At 47.1% G+C, this 13,683-nt stretch overlaps 1 protein-coding gene across 2 annotated transcripts in view; it reads left to right on the forward strand.

The window, feature by feature from the left end:
* The window catches only part of WSB2 (WD repeat and SOCS box containing 2), a 22,748-nt gene continuing 9,065 nt past the window's right edge, over positions 1 to 13,683 (forward strand). The window contains exons 1-4 of one of the 2 annotated variants that reach the window (XM_030335999.1): positions 1 to 81; positions 5,964 to 6,132; positions 12,769 to 13,013; positions 13,172 to 13,303. In XM_030335999.1, the coding sequence (XP_030191859.1) occupies positions 69 to 81; positions 5,964 to 6,132; positions 12,769 to 13,013; positions 13,172 to 13,303 (559 nt within the window). In that variant the 5' untranslated portion in view covers positions 1 to 68. Of the gene's footprint in view, positions 82 to 5,929; positions 6,133 to 12,768; positions 13,014 to 13,171; positions 13,304 to 13,683 lie in introns of those variants that run through there. The other variant, XM_030335998.1, reaches the window with a different exon arrangement.

Consider the following 13,683-nt stretch of genomic DNA (forward strand, 5'->3'; position numbering starts at 1 on the left):
GGTATGAGGGCCGGCGGCCCGGGGGGCTGAGGCGCCCGCCGCCTGCCGCGGGGCCGCACGCGTCCTCCATGGAGGCCGGAGGTGAGCGGGGTTGGGGTGCGCGGCTTCCCTCCGGGCGGGGCCGGGGCCGTTCTCCCCGGGGGCGGGCGGGGGCGCGGGCTCGGCCGTGGGAGGGGCGCGGCGGGGGGCGCGGGGCCTGGGCGGTCCGCGCGGGCAGGCGGCTGGGGGCGCGCCCGGCGCCCAGCTTTGTTTCACTTTCGCTGTCAGCGGCCGCCACCCGGTCTCCCGCCCGCCGCCGAAGCGACCCGAGGAGCACGGGCCATTGCGTGCCGGGGATCCCCGTCCCCCAGGACAGTGGGGGCTCCCGAGGCCCGACGCCTATGCCCAGGGAGAACGCGGGGGTTCGCCAGGCCCTGGGGGGGGGTGATACCCAGGGGGGGTGGGTGCCCAGGTGCCAGGTGACGCAGGTCTGGATGGGAGTCCGCTCTGCCCCTTACGAGCAGTGTGCTCTTGGACGGACCGCATAACTCGAGTCTGTTTTGTATCTGCAAAATGGGGTAATAATAGCACGTGCCCCAGCGGGTGGTTGGGAGCTTCCCAAACTTGCATAGTCATAAGAATGGGGTCTGGGGTCCCTATTAAGAAAATTTATTGCGAGCCTCTCCCGGTGGAGACTGATTGGTAGAGGTGGGGTGGGGCTGGGGATGTTGATCCTTGCTGGCGTGTTTGATAGGGCAAGTGTAGGAAATACTGATGGGTGAGGTTCATGCTTCTACCCTTGTTAACAGCTGTCATCAGAAGACGGTGTGGAAGTCTGAGAATATCAGATACACTTGGAGAGTCAGTCCAAATGAACACGTAATCTCGGAGTGCTTGTTATGTGTGCTTGTTTCGCGAAGGCAAAACCTCCAGGTTATCCCTCCATCTCCTCCCTTCCACCCACCTTGCCTTTAAACCCCACCTGTACAGAAATTTGGGGTGGGCTTGAGGTTTATTCTGGGAGTTCCAACTCTTGAATATATACCCCCGTGCTTAAAGGCAGTGTCTTTAGAGAAAATTCTCAGAAAGGGTCAAGGCCTAGGGTTCAGAATTTGTTCCAGAACCTCTTGGTATTCTTCCAGTGAAGTTCACGCTTCTTCTTGGTCTGGAGAATTCTGATTGTTGATGTTTGTGTTTCCCAGGCTTGTTTGATGGAGCCAGGGATTGTGGGTGGGTAGGTTCAAATCAGGGTATTCCCTGGGGTGGTGTAACTTTTTTTAATTTGGGAAATGACATTTCTTTGTTTGCCGCAGTCAGGCATTCAGTAAAAGGTGTAGAGGCAGCTCTCTCTGCCTTCCCATCCAGATAAGGGCTTTCTTTTCAGTGGGTGTGTTACCACTTTTTAAATGGCCCGTACTGTTTGTCTGAATCTTATGTGAATCTTTTTATAGCTTGCGCTGTTGTTTCCATTGACTCCTTATACTTAAAACTGAAAGCGATCTGTAGTTAGTCTCCCTTTTTAGCTGGAATCTGTTTCCAGTTCTGAGTTTTTCCTGATGATTGACGACTGTGTTTTGGGGTGTGGGCAGAGCTGTTGAGAGCTGCCAAGTTACTGTTAAAAAAAAAAAAAGGCTAGAGAGTTTTATGTTCTTTTGAAACTGAATAAAGCCCATTGTAATGGGATTACAATGGACAACAGTAGATATCTTCAGAGCAGTGGTTAGAATTCACTTATTCTTTCGACAAATATTTATTGAGTATCTACTGTGTGCCAGGCATTCTCTAGGCCAGCACTGACCGATAGAAATATAATGCCACATCTGTAATTTAGAATGTTCTAGTACCTGCGTGAAAAAAAAGTGAAACCAATTTTAAAATTGTATGTGTCAATCCAGGATATCTAAAATATATCATGTCAACATGATTATTGATTTATTTTAGGTTTTTTTTTTTTTTTGGTGCTAAGTTCAAAATCTGGTGTATGTTATATACTTAACAGCCCATCTTAATTCGGACTTGGCATATTTCAGCTGGTCAGTGGTCAACTGTGGCTAGTAGTTACTGTATTGGACAGTACAGCTCAATAGCGAGCAGATAGGCAAGTTTGGGGTGTGGGTGGGGAAGAGAGGCAGTGAATACATGAAAACAAGTAAACAATCAAGAAAAGATGAGTGAGTGGTGCCCATAAAATTAAATGGGGTGAACGGAAAGAGACTGACCGATAGTAAGACCAGGAAGGTCTCAGAATGTGACATTGACACTGAGCCCCTGAATGGTAGGATGCAGCAGGCAAAGATCTGGGGCCTGCCAGGCTGTTTTCCAGGCCCAGGGAACAGCTAATGTCAAGATCGCAAGGCTGGACAAACCAGCAAGCTTCCCGCTGGCTGGAATCCTAGCTTTCTTGTCTGTGCTCAGGTGAATCTCCTTGCACAGAAGCAGCCCATAATAAGTATCTTTCCATTCAGTCTGTTTGTCCAAGTACATCCCAATGATGGGATGTACAAAAACCCTGATCCATGGGCCTTTTCACTAAGAAGGGCCACGGCAGGTGCAATCCCGGATGAGAGCTGGATCCTCTCGGCTCTGTTTTTTGTTTTTGTGGGGGTCTTTTTGTTTTGTTTTGCTTTTTAAATTCTGCACTAATTATGGCTTTTCTCCCCCAGCAGCCAAGTTTAGTTTGGGTTCAGACTCCCCTTCAGAATTTCTTTAACTCTAGAAACGAAGAGATAGGAGTCAGTGAGTTCTTTTCTTCTTTTGGCTCCTGGATTCCTGAGCCTGAAATAGCAGGAGATTAAATCTCCATATCACAGAAATAGAGTGTGAAATCTGGGTATGGCTCATGTTTAAGAAGCATTTCGTATGAAATGTTTGGCACAAGCATCATAATACTTTAAGGGGCTTCATTTTGTTTATATTTAAAGAGGTATACCACATATATTTTTTTCAGCAAATACTGACTGACTGCCTACTCTCTGCCAGGAACTCCGCTACGCACTGAAGAGAAACATACAAGGTCCCTTTTAGCATGGAGTTGGTGTCCTGGTTGAGGGGAGACAGATACTCCTCATCGTGGTGATTGTGCTATAAAGAACACGATGTTGAGGAGTTGTGAAGGAGATTGACTTGGGGCAGAGAAGAGCGCTCTAAGGAGTTGTTATTTGAGCCAAGACTGAATGAAGAGAAGGGCCAGTCATGGAAGGGCATTCCAGGCGAAGAGACCAGCTGGTGCAAAGGCCCTGAGTTCGGAACTAATTGGGCACTGTGAAGGGGTGAGTGAAGGCTGGAGTCAGGGGCAGGGAGAGGAGAGTCATAAGCCCAGGTGGGGTTGAAGGCAAGGGGCCAGGTTATATAGGACTTTAAGGGCACAGTAAGGAGTTTGAATTTTTAAGAGTGGCTGAAACTGATCACTCTAGGAAGTGAGGAGAATGGATGGCGGGAGCCAGAGTGGAAGCTAGGAGAGCAGTTGGAAGACTGCTCGGCGAGAGGTGATGTTGATGAAATGGTTTGCATAGATTAGAATAGTAGCCATGGAGATAGAGAAGTTAGGTTTGCCAAGTGTTTTGGAAACAGCCCTGATAAAACTAGTTAATGGATTTGGTTTGGGAAGGAAAGAAAAGGAGTCAAGGGGGACCCCTTTTTATATTGTGCAAAGCCTCCACAGTGCAGGTTGTGGGAGAAGTGACCCAAGTGTGAATATTATCAGGGTGGGATAGAGACGTTTCCGTCTAACAGGAAAGAATGTGCCTCCGCATCAGTCGATGACATCCAGGTTGTTCCACCTTCGCTCTCCCGACATTTTAAGCGAGATAGTCCTTAGTTGTGGGGCTGTCTTGTGCACCGGAGGATGCTTGGCAGCCTCCGCAGCTTCTGTTCATTAGATACCAGTAGCACCACCCCCAATCATGACAGCCAAAATGTCTCCAGACAGCGCCACGTTGTCCCCAGGGGGCAAAATCCGTCGAGAACCGCTGGATTACGGGAAGGAAGCATTGACAGAGATTAGGGCCAGGCCACCACAAGAAAATATCCAGGAATAATGAGAATGAAGACAACACCACAGGGGGTGGCTGGGTAACATTGAGAGACTGGTTTCGGATTTAAAATATAAAGTAACTTCTTACCATGCAGATAGTCCCATCCAAAGGAATATGCTCCCGTAGACCAGTACTTGTGTAGATGAAAAGATCTCACGGACAGATTTCTAGGAGGAATTACCTATACAAATAACAGTTTAGACAGACCCAATGTATTAAAACCTAGATTTATACATAGAACCTCAGGAAATGACTATTCTCTTTGCAAAGGAAACTTCTTAAATTTTCTTTAAATAGCAAAGCCACCAAAGGCTTGATATGATTAAAATGCTATTTAAAGAGAGAATCTTCAGCAGCACATTTATTTTATAACACAAGATCATACCCACATCTATAATGCATATACCAGGAGATATTCTATGTATACAGACATGCATCTCTCTGTGTGTACGTTTACCACCCGTTTCATTGAACACAAGATACCAAGGTTCATATGTATCACTGAGAAAAAATGCTGCCTATTTAGCTATAAAAATTCACCGTTTGTAGGATATATCCTGATTTCAGTGGTCATATATGTGAAAAGACCTATAAAGATGTCTCCTAAAATATATGAAATAGAGGCGGTTTAAATCAGTATCTATCTGGTAACAGGTATAAAAAGGGTCAAGGTCTTGAAACTAGTGAAGTGGAACATAGACATCAGGAAATGACCTCATTCGGAGTGGAAGCCAGTTTTTATATTAGTATATATCATAATCATAATTAGTAGTCAGAAAATCAATTCTGAATGCCTTTAGCTTACGAGCTTCCATTGAGAACCTTCCTCTGGAGTAGAGGCTTGAACTAGGAAATGCCCTTCAGGTGGAGGAAGAAACACCAGCGCAGCATGTGCTGTTCACAAGGCACTGTGCTGGGGCCCTGAGAGAAATGAAAATGAACTTCTTTTGGTGTTTGAACAAGGGCGCTTAAATCCTGGTGGAGGGTGGAACAGAAGGAAATTAGTAAACTATAGGAGAGAATGAAGTCGGCAGGGTGGGACTCACTTCCTCTTTAGTAGAGATCATAGAGATAGGGATGTGTGCTAGGGATTCTCAGAAGCTCAGGTGTGCATACCAGTGAGCTGTGTGGGGCCTGGCCAGGTGAGACTCGTGTGGCCAGAGGTCATGGAAAGGAGGCGGGGCCGGTGGTCTGGGGTTCAAGGCCCAGGCTCCACTGCTGTTCTGTGTACACAGGTGGGAGCCTGGAATGTGTTTGAGAGAAATGTCCTGATGTGATGTGTGTTTCAGCTTTAGCGGAGTTCCCTGGGGCGGGGAGGAAAATCAGGAGAGTCTTGTAAAAGATCTGGGCAAGATGGGATGAAGGTTTAAAACCAGAACAGACTGGAGATGGAAATGGAAGGCCAGATCAAGAGGTCTGAGCGGCAGGAAGCTGGGCAAGCGCTGAACATTTTAACCTCTGCGATGGGGAGGATGCTGGTGAATGAGAGGGAACCTTCTCGTGTCGGATATTCCTTCTTTCACCTGCTTCCCAGTGGCAGGTTCTTTTAAGGAGACTTTAAATACATTTGAAGGCCTCCTGATCTGCACTGTCTAGCTAGCGTGGTCCAGCCTGGTCCATCTCTCCTCTTTCTTCCTCTTCGAGCATTCATAGGAAAACGAGGCCTCCATTCACTGGGTTCACTGGCACAAAGGTTACTGTGAGTCACGGTTAACCAGCGGTGGCCAGTGCCAGAACTGAGTAACCGCACTGGAATGTGGCCTGTGGCTACTGCTATTGCCGCAGGTCATTTAAATGACAACTCCCTCCCGGAATCCAGAATATCACCCATTGCCTTGGGGAGACCGCGGCTTTCCTGGGTCTGAGTCAGCGGGGCGGTCCGGAGCCCGGCTCCCCACTTTCCCGGGGAAGTGAGGGTGTTTGTCTGAAGCATGCTGTCTCCCGTCTCAGAGGAACCGCTGCTGCTGGCTGAGCTCAAGCCCGGGCGTCCCCACCAGTTCGATTGGAAGTCGAGCTGCGAAACCTGGAGCGTGGCCTTCTCCCCAGATGGTTCGTGGTTCGCGTGGTCTCAAGGACACTGCATCGTCAAGCTGATCCCCTGGCCGCTGGAGGAGCACTTGTAAGTTCTGTCGTACCCAGACCCAGAGGAGCGAGGGAGTCCTCACGGTGGGGAACTTGAGAGTGCTTTCCCAGATGACTCCCTACCCTTTGTGGGTCTCCCTGCCCAGGAGCAGGAGAGAGGGAGTGGCTGAAAACCAGGAATTGATCATTGGGGTTTCTGGAGCCCCCTCACGTTTGGTATGTGTGAAAATCAATCCAGTGGAGATGATGTTATCCGTACTGTCATTTTTTAACAGCTTTAGTGAGCTGTAATTTACCCAGCATACAATCTGCCCATCTAAAGAGTACAGTTCAGTGGTTTCCAGTAGATTGACGGAGTTGTGCAACCATCACCACTATCAATCTCAAAACCACTGTCCTTGCCCCAGAGAGAGAGCCCACATCCCTTAGTTGTCATCCTCCAGTCTCACTCTGTTCTCCAGCCCCGAGCAGCCGCTAATCCACTTTCTGTCTTTACACGTTTGCTTCTCCTGGACATCTCACATAAATTGAATTGTACACCGTGTAGTCTTTTCTGACTGCTTTCTCGCATTTAGGATCTTGTTTTCAGTTATCCGTGTTACAGCACGTATCCGTATTTCCTTTCCTTTTATTGCCAGATAATACTCCATAATGTGGAGACGGCACATTTTGTGTATAATCTGTCCATTGGGAGACACTTAGGTGGCTTTCCCTTTCTGGCTATTAGGAATGATGCTGCTGTGAACATTTGTGTGTAGGTTTTGGCGTGGACGTATGCTTTCAGTGTTTCGCTGCATTAGAAACAGTCAGACTGTTGAGCAGGGGGGCTGTAACATTCTGCAGTCCCACCAGCAATGTGTTATTTCCCCATCCTCACCAACACTTGTCTGTCTTTCTGATTGTGGCATAGCCGTCCTGGCGGGGCAGGAAGTGGCAACTCATTGTTTGGATTTGCATTTCCCGATGGCTTCTGACGCCAAGCACCTTTACTTACGCTTTTTTTTTTTTTTTTCCTTATGCTTCTTGATCCATCGCAAATCTTCTTTGGAGAAATGTCCATACACATTCTTTGCCCATTTTGCTTTGAGTTGTTTATTTATTTTTGAGAGAGTGCAAGTGGGGGAGGGGCAGACAAAGGGGGACAGAGAATCTGAAGCGGGCTTTGTGCCGACAGCAGTGAGCCCGATGTGGGGCTCGAACTCATGACTCTGGGATCATGACTTGAGCTGAAGTCTGTTGCTCAACCGAGTGAGCCACCCAGGTGCCCCTGCCCATTTTTAAATTGGGTGTTTGGTTTTTTTCTGATGTTAACTAGTTTCTTTCTGTGGGGTTGGACAGGTCCCAGCATCCGAATGCTGTGAGCGCCTGGTCAAAGGGTCCAGCATCTGCATTTTCTCATTTGTGGCAGGGCAGTTCCATGTCTGCCTTTATTTATTCAGCCAGTATTGTTGGAAATCTTTTTTGGCCTCACACCGAGCCAGGGTCTGAGAATCCTGAAAGAAACCCAGCAAGGCCCCTGCCCTTGAGGGTCTCATTTGTTTTGTATTAGGCGTTTCTTCACATCGCGCGTTAGATTTAACATTTAATGTTTGCTAAGTGGAGTCTGAAGCTCCTTGCCTTGATGACAGGCACCGCCGAAGAGAACTCGCTGAGACGGTCCTCTGCACGCTGCTGGGTTTGAGGGATGTCCATTTGGCTGTTTGGCAGGATGCATCAAGGACCTTGAAACTGTTCTCCGGCTACCAGGGATCTGGGATATGGGGTCATCTCTTTTTATTTACATACGCTGATTTTTGTCACGGAGTTGGTTCTGTAGTAGTGACAAAACAGAAATCCCTTAAAATCCAGTGATGAGAGGATGGTACAGGAACTTATGGCGTTGCTATAGGGTATTTTTTGCAGCCATGAGAGATTTTTTTGCTTTAATCATGATATTCAGTTTCTTCTGTGTAGTCAGTTTCATGAGAATGCCAAAGCCATTCTTTTTTCTTATTGAGCTCCTACTGTAAATGTAAGAGACTCAACTGTATATCCAGTCCGGTACGAATTTAGTCAGAAAAAGAATTTTTTAAAAAAGCATAAAAATGGAAACTTTTTCCAAAAATCACTCCTGTCCAAACATCTACATTACCACAGGTAAATATATCCTTCTAGTATGAACTTAGGAAAACGGAAATCGGAGTATTAATCCTTTTTGTGTCTCTGTTCTTTAAATATAATGAGAGAAATGTTATTGTTTAGTATGTTAAATGAGAAGTTACTTGTTTTAGGGAAAAATCACACATTGTGAAGAATAGTAACTTAGGATAATGCTTAATAATATAAGGAAGGTTTACTGAAAAAAGTAAGCTATAAAACCGTATATGTAATATGGTCCCAAATTTGTCTTTAAAAAATGTGGGGTTGCCTGGGTGGCTCAGTCGGTTAAGCGGCCAACTTCGGCTCAGGTCGTGATCTCGCAGTTTGTGAGTTTGAGCCCCGTGTCGGGCTCTGTGCTGACAGCTCAGAGCCGGAGCCTGCTTTGGATTCCGTGTCTCCCTCTCCCTCTCTCTGTCCCTCCCCCACTCACACTCTGTCTCTCTCTGTCAAAAATGAATAAACGTTAAAGAAAAAAAATTTTTTTAATGTACGTACATACACGTAAATAAAAACTGATCTGAAATGTTTACTCTGGTTAGAGTGGTGTTAGGATTATAGGTAATTTTTATTTTATTTGTCTCCCTTCCAAATTTTTCCCATAGTTCTCTATTATTTTTATAATTTAAAATAATTGATATTCTTAAAGTCCTTTAAAAGGGGAACTCTGAGGTCTTTGTATTCTTGTTTGGATTGTTACACATTAAAAAAAATTAATAGCACCTTTGGTATTGAGCAAATAATCGATACTAACCAGAGAATTGTATTTTAATAATTTTAGAAATAAAGTTTTTAGAAGCAGTGAAGTTAAATTCCCCCTATGACCCTCCCTTGCCGCTAGCCATCCCCTCCCTATGCATGCACCACCTCCACCCCCCCCCCCACCCCCCCCCCCCCCCCCCCCCCCCCCCCGCCCCATGTAACTCAAGGGAGTTGATTCAGTGGCAAACTCCAAAGTCCAGGGGATCTGTTGAGTAGTAGGCTTGGATACCCAAGACTTAAGTTCTAGTTCTGCCCCAGATTTTGTGACCCCATGATAGAGGTCTTAGTATCTCTTTCTAATTTTTTTTTTTAACATTTTATTTTTTTATTTAAAAAAAAATTTTTTTTTTACGTTTATTTATTTTTGAGACAAAGAGAGACAGAGCATGAACAGGGGAGGGTCAGAGAGAGGGAGACACGGAATCTGAAACAGGCTCCAGGCTCTGAGCTGTCAGCACAGAGCCCAGCGCGGGGCTCGAACTCACCGACCGCGAGATCATGACCTGAGCCGAAGTCAGCCACTTAACCGATTGAGCCACCCAGGTACCCCAACATTTTATTTATTATTAAGAGACAGAGAGAGACAGAGCATGAGCATCAGAGAGGCAGAGAGAGGAGGAGACACAGAATCTGAAGCAGGCTCCAGGCTCTGAGCTGTCAGCACAGAGCCTGATGCGGGGCTCGAACTCACGAACTGCACAATCATGACCTGGGCCAAAGTCGGTCGCCCAACCGACTAAGCCACCCAGGCACCCCGAGTGTCCAACTCTTAATTTCAGCTCAGGTCATGAGCCAAGGGTTGTAGGATATTGCCCCGTGTCGATCTCAGTGCTGACCATGGAGCCTGCTTAAGATTCCCTCCCTCTCTCTTTCCCCCTCCCTCCCTCTGCCACTCACCCATGTGCATGTGCTCTCTTAAAAAAATTTTTTTTTGAATGATAAAGCTCTAAGCCAGGCCCGGTTTAGGACTTTTTAGCTCTGTTTCCTGTCTCCCCCATCCCTGAGGATACTTCCTCCTTGCTCCTGACTTTAGCGTCTGCCCATACCCAGGATTAAGCCCCCTTTTATTTACTCAGCAATTCATTCTTCTATCCTGGCCTTTTTCTCTTGTACCTCTCAAAATCTGACATATGCCGTATGTGTGCGTGTGTGTATGTATGTGTGTATACATACACATGCACACACACACATATATATATACACACATACATGTGTATGTACATAATTTTTTTTTCATTCTCTCTCAACTAAAATGTCAGGTCCTTGAGGGCATGGTTCCCTGCTGTACCACGGGACTCCAGAACAGGTCTGGCAGATGAATGGTCTCTCCCTGTCTTCAGCTCCTCTCCTCCATTCTTCTCAAACACAGGTCTGATTAGGTCCCGTAGCTGCTTACACAATTCCAGTGGGTCCTCACGGTAGTGGGATGAGAGTCAAACAATGCGGCCAGGCACTGACAGGGATGCACAGGAGGGTGCTTGCTCTCCACTGTGCGGCCCCCCCGCCCTCAGTGTGCACCGATCACACCTCTCAGCACCACTGTGTTCCTTCCTGTTCTCCACAGAAGGCCCTGTCCCAAGCTCCTTTACCTGGAAAATCTATCCTCATTCTTTTTTTAATGTAAAAAAATTTTTTTTAACGTTTTATTTATTATTGAGAGACAGAGACAGAGCATGAGCATGGGAGAGGGAGAGAGAGGAGGAGACACAGAATCCGAAGCAAGCTCCAGGCTCCGAGCTGTTAGCACAAAGCCTGAGGTGGGGCTCGAACACACAAACTGCGAGATCATGACCTGAGCCAAGTCAGACGCTTAACCAACTGAGCCATCCAGGTGCCCCAGTATCTCTTTCTAGAGAAAGTACATTTAAAAAAAAAAAAAAAGAGAGAAAGTAAATTTATGACACTTAAATGAATTAATCTGCAGATATGCCTTGGGGCGCCTGGGTGGCTCAGTCAGTTAAGTGTCCGACTTCGGCTCAGGTTATGATCTCATGGTCCTGAGTTTGAGCCCTGGATCTCGCTTTGGATTCTATGTCTCCCTCTCTCTCTGACCCTCCCCTGTTCACACTCTGTTTTCCTCTCTCTCAAAAAATAAACATTTTTTAAAAAATGTGCAGATATGCCTTAATTCCTTTGGAATAAAATAGCTACTACAGATTATTCCTTAATTCAAAGGCAAAAATTAGGATTCTGTAAAAAAATAAAACAAATGGAACTTCGGTGGTTCCCGGGTGTCCTATAAAGCTTTCCCTGCGTCTTGCCTTTTCTGTGCTTCCCTGGATGGCAGACTCAGGCCCCTGTGCCTGGGCCAGGCAGGTCTACAAAGCGTGTGGGTTGAGCAGGGTCAGTCGAGAAGACATTATCACATTCAGATGTTTGTCAGGACGACAGGTTTTCAAACTGCATTGGCCATTGAGACCTGGGGTCAGCAGACTTTTACTGTGAAGGCGCAGATGTTAAATATTTTTGGCTTTGGGGGCCATACGGTCTCTGTCGAGACCACTCAGCTCTGCCGTTAACAGCGGAAAGCAGCCATTGATGGTATGTGAAGGAATGAATGTGGTGGTTTCCGATAAAACTTCGTCTCTGAAAGCAGATTGCTGGCCTGGGCATAGTTTGCCAACCTCTGATTTCAACTAATAGAGTTTTAGAGCTGGAGGAGCCTATGTTTGCCTCAATTCCATCTCCTCCCTTCTAATTTTACAGGTGAGCTTAGTGAAAAGTTTGTAATAGATTTCAACCACACACTTGGCAAAAATATGATTTGCTTACAGCTTTGGGGGAACAAATCTAATACATAAAGACATCCTGTTATGTATACGCTGAGTATGGGATTTTTCGTGGAATGGAGTTCCAGCTTCCTCATCTCCATTTCCCCCAGTTTGGTATGCCCGGAGTATGGTCAGGGCCACCCAGAAAGGTAGGACTTAACACTTGCACTGATAAAGTATACTGCAGATGGGAAACTTTGATGTTGGGGGCTGAACCCCCGGGGCTGTCCAACTTCTCAAGCCCGTGAGGTGGTGTCTACTGGGGGGAATGGTGGGCGGGGCCTGCGTCTTCTGTGACTCATCTGGGCCTGTGTTTTACCGTCAAGTAGAAGGTAAAAGCAGGGGGTCCGGCCACGGGATCTTTGAGGTCAGTGCAGTTCTGCACAATTCGGTGGGCTCTTTCTCTCCTTGATCACCTCACTGGTCGGTTCCTGTGCTTGGCATACCGTCAGAGAGGTAAGCGAAAGAGCCTCACTGATTGGTTGGAACACAAAGCGAGTGAAGGTGGAAATCAGCGTGTACCAAGCAAACTGTGTTGGTCGGAAGAGGGTTTATTTTCCCGCTCCTTGGGGCTTTCTAAGCTCGAGATAAAGGGGCTCATCAGGCAGGGAAGCAGCAGATGGGTATTCAAGTTCTAAGATCTGTCCTACTTCCAAAGCTACGGCATGCCTTCTTCCTCATGGGAAACACTGAGTGCATCTTTCCTTCCACGCACCAAACCCGAGAGAACTTTCTGAGGAAGCGTATGGCTCCCTGGGGCTACTGTGATCTAGTTATCCCACAAGGCAGGTCACCCCGTTGCAGGGCTATCACAAATGGGATGAACCAAGGCTAATGAACTCTCTGTTACATGGATTCTAAAAAGAAATGAAAAGTCATGCCAGAATTCACGGAAGGCCAGTTTGTTTCTAGAACTTTAATGTCTCAGATACCCTAAAATGAGAAGTTGGTTGGTTGCCTTGGTGACAATTTTAGACTCATGAAGGGATCTCTGCTTCCTCCAGCATCCCTAAAGGGTTTGAAGCCAAAAGCCGGAGCAGCAAAAATGACACAAAAGGGCGAGGCAGCCCAAAGGAGAAGACTCTGGACTGTGGGCAGATTGTCTGGGGTTTGGCCTTCAGCCCGTGGCCTTCTCCACCCAGCAGGAAGCTCTGGGCACGCCACCATCCCCAGGTGCCAGACATCTCTTGCCTGATCCTCGCTACAGGACTCAATGATGGGCAGATCAAGATTTGGGAGGTGCAGACAGGTAGGTCATTTCTGCCCTTGACAGGGTCTGGGTGTGCATGTTCTCATCAGGGATCACGGGGGCCGCCAGGCCCCCAGCCGGCTGAGGGGTGTGGCTGTGACCAGCAGACCGGGTGCCTCCTCCTTCCCACTGACTGACTGCTCCTGCTCCCACGCCAGGGCTCCTGCTTTTGAATCTTTCTGGCCACCAAGATGTTGTGAGAGATCTAAGCTTCACGCCCAGCGGCAGTTTGATTTTGGTGTCAGCATCTCGGGATAAGACTCTTCGCATCTGGGACCTGAACAAACATGGTATGGAGGTGATGGCACCACCGAGCGGCTCCGCAGATAACCATATTTGCTCCTTTCTCCACGTGACCCATGTCACCTTTATCTAGAACAGTGTTTCTCAACCAGTTTTCCTAAGGGGTCTTTTAAGACATTTTTTCCTAACCTTCCTCATCCCCATGAAATACTAGTATTGAGAATATACCATTTACTTAGGCACTGAGTGCGTATCTGTGCACATAAAAAAAGTAAGACTCCACCCCTATTGAAAATACATGATACAGCATAGGTTTTCTCAACCACGGCATCATTGACATTTTGGGCACAGTAATTCTTTCGGTTTTGTTTTTTTTTAAGGTTTATTTTTGAGAGAGAGAGAGAGAGAGCACAAGCAGGAGAGGGGC

Source organism: Lynx canadensis, chromosome D3, assembly GCF_007474595.2.
Source record: "Lynx canadensis isolate LIC74 chromosome D3, mLynCan4.pri.v2, whole genome shotgun sequence".
Classification (NCBI taxonomy): Eukaryota; Metazoa; Chordata; class Mammalia; order Carnivora; family Felidae; genus Lynx; species Lynx canadensis.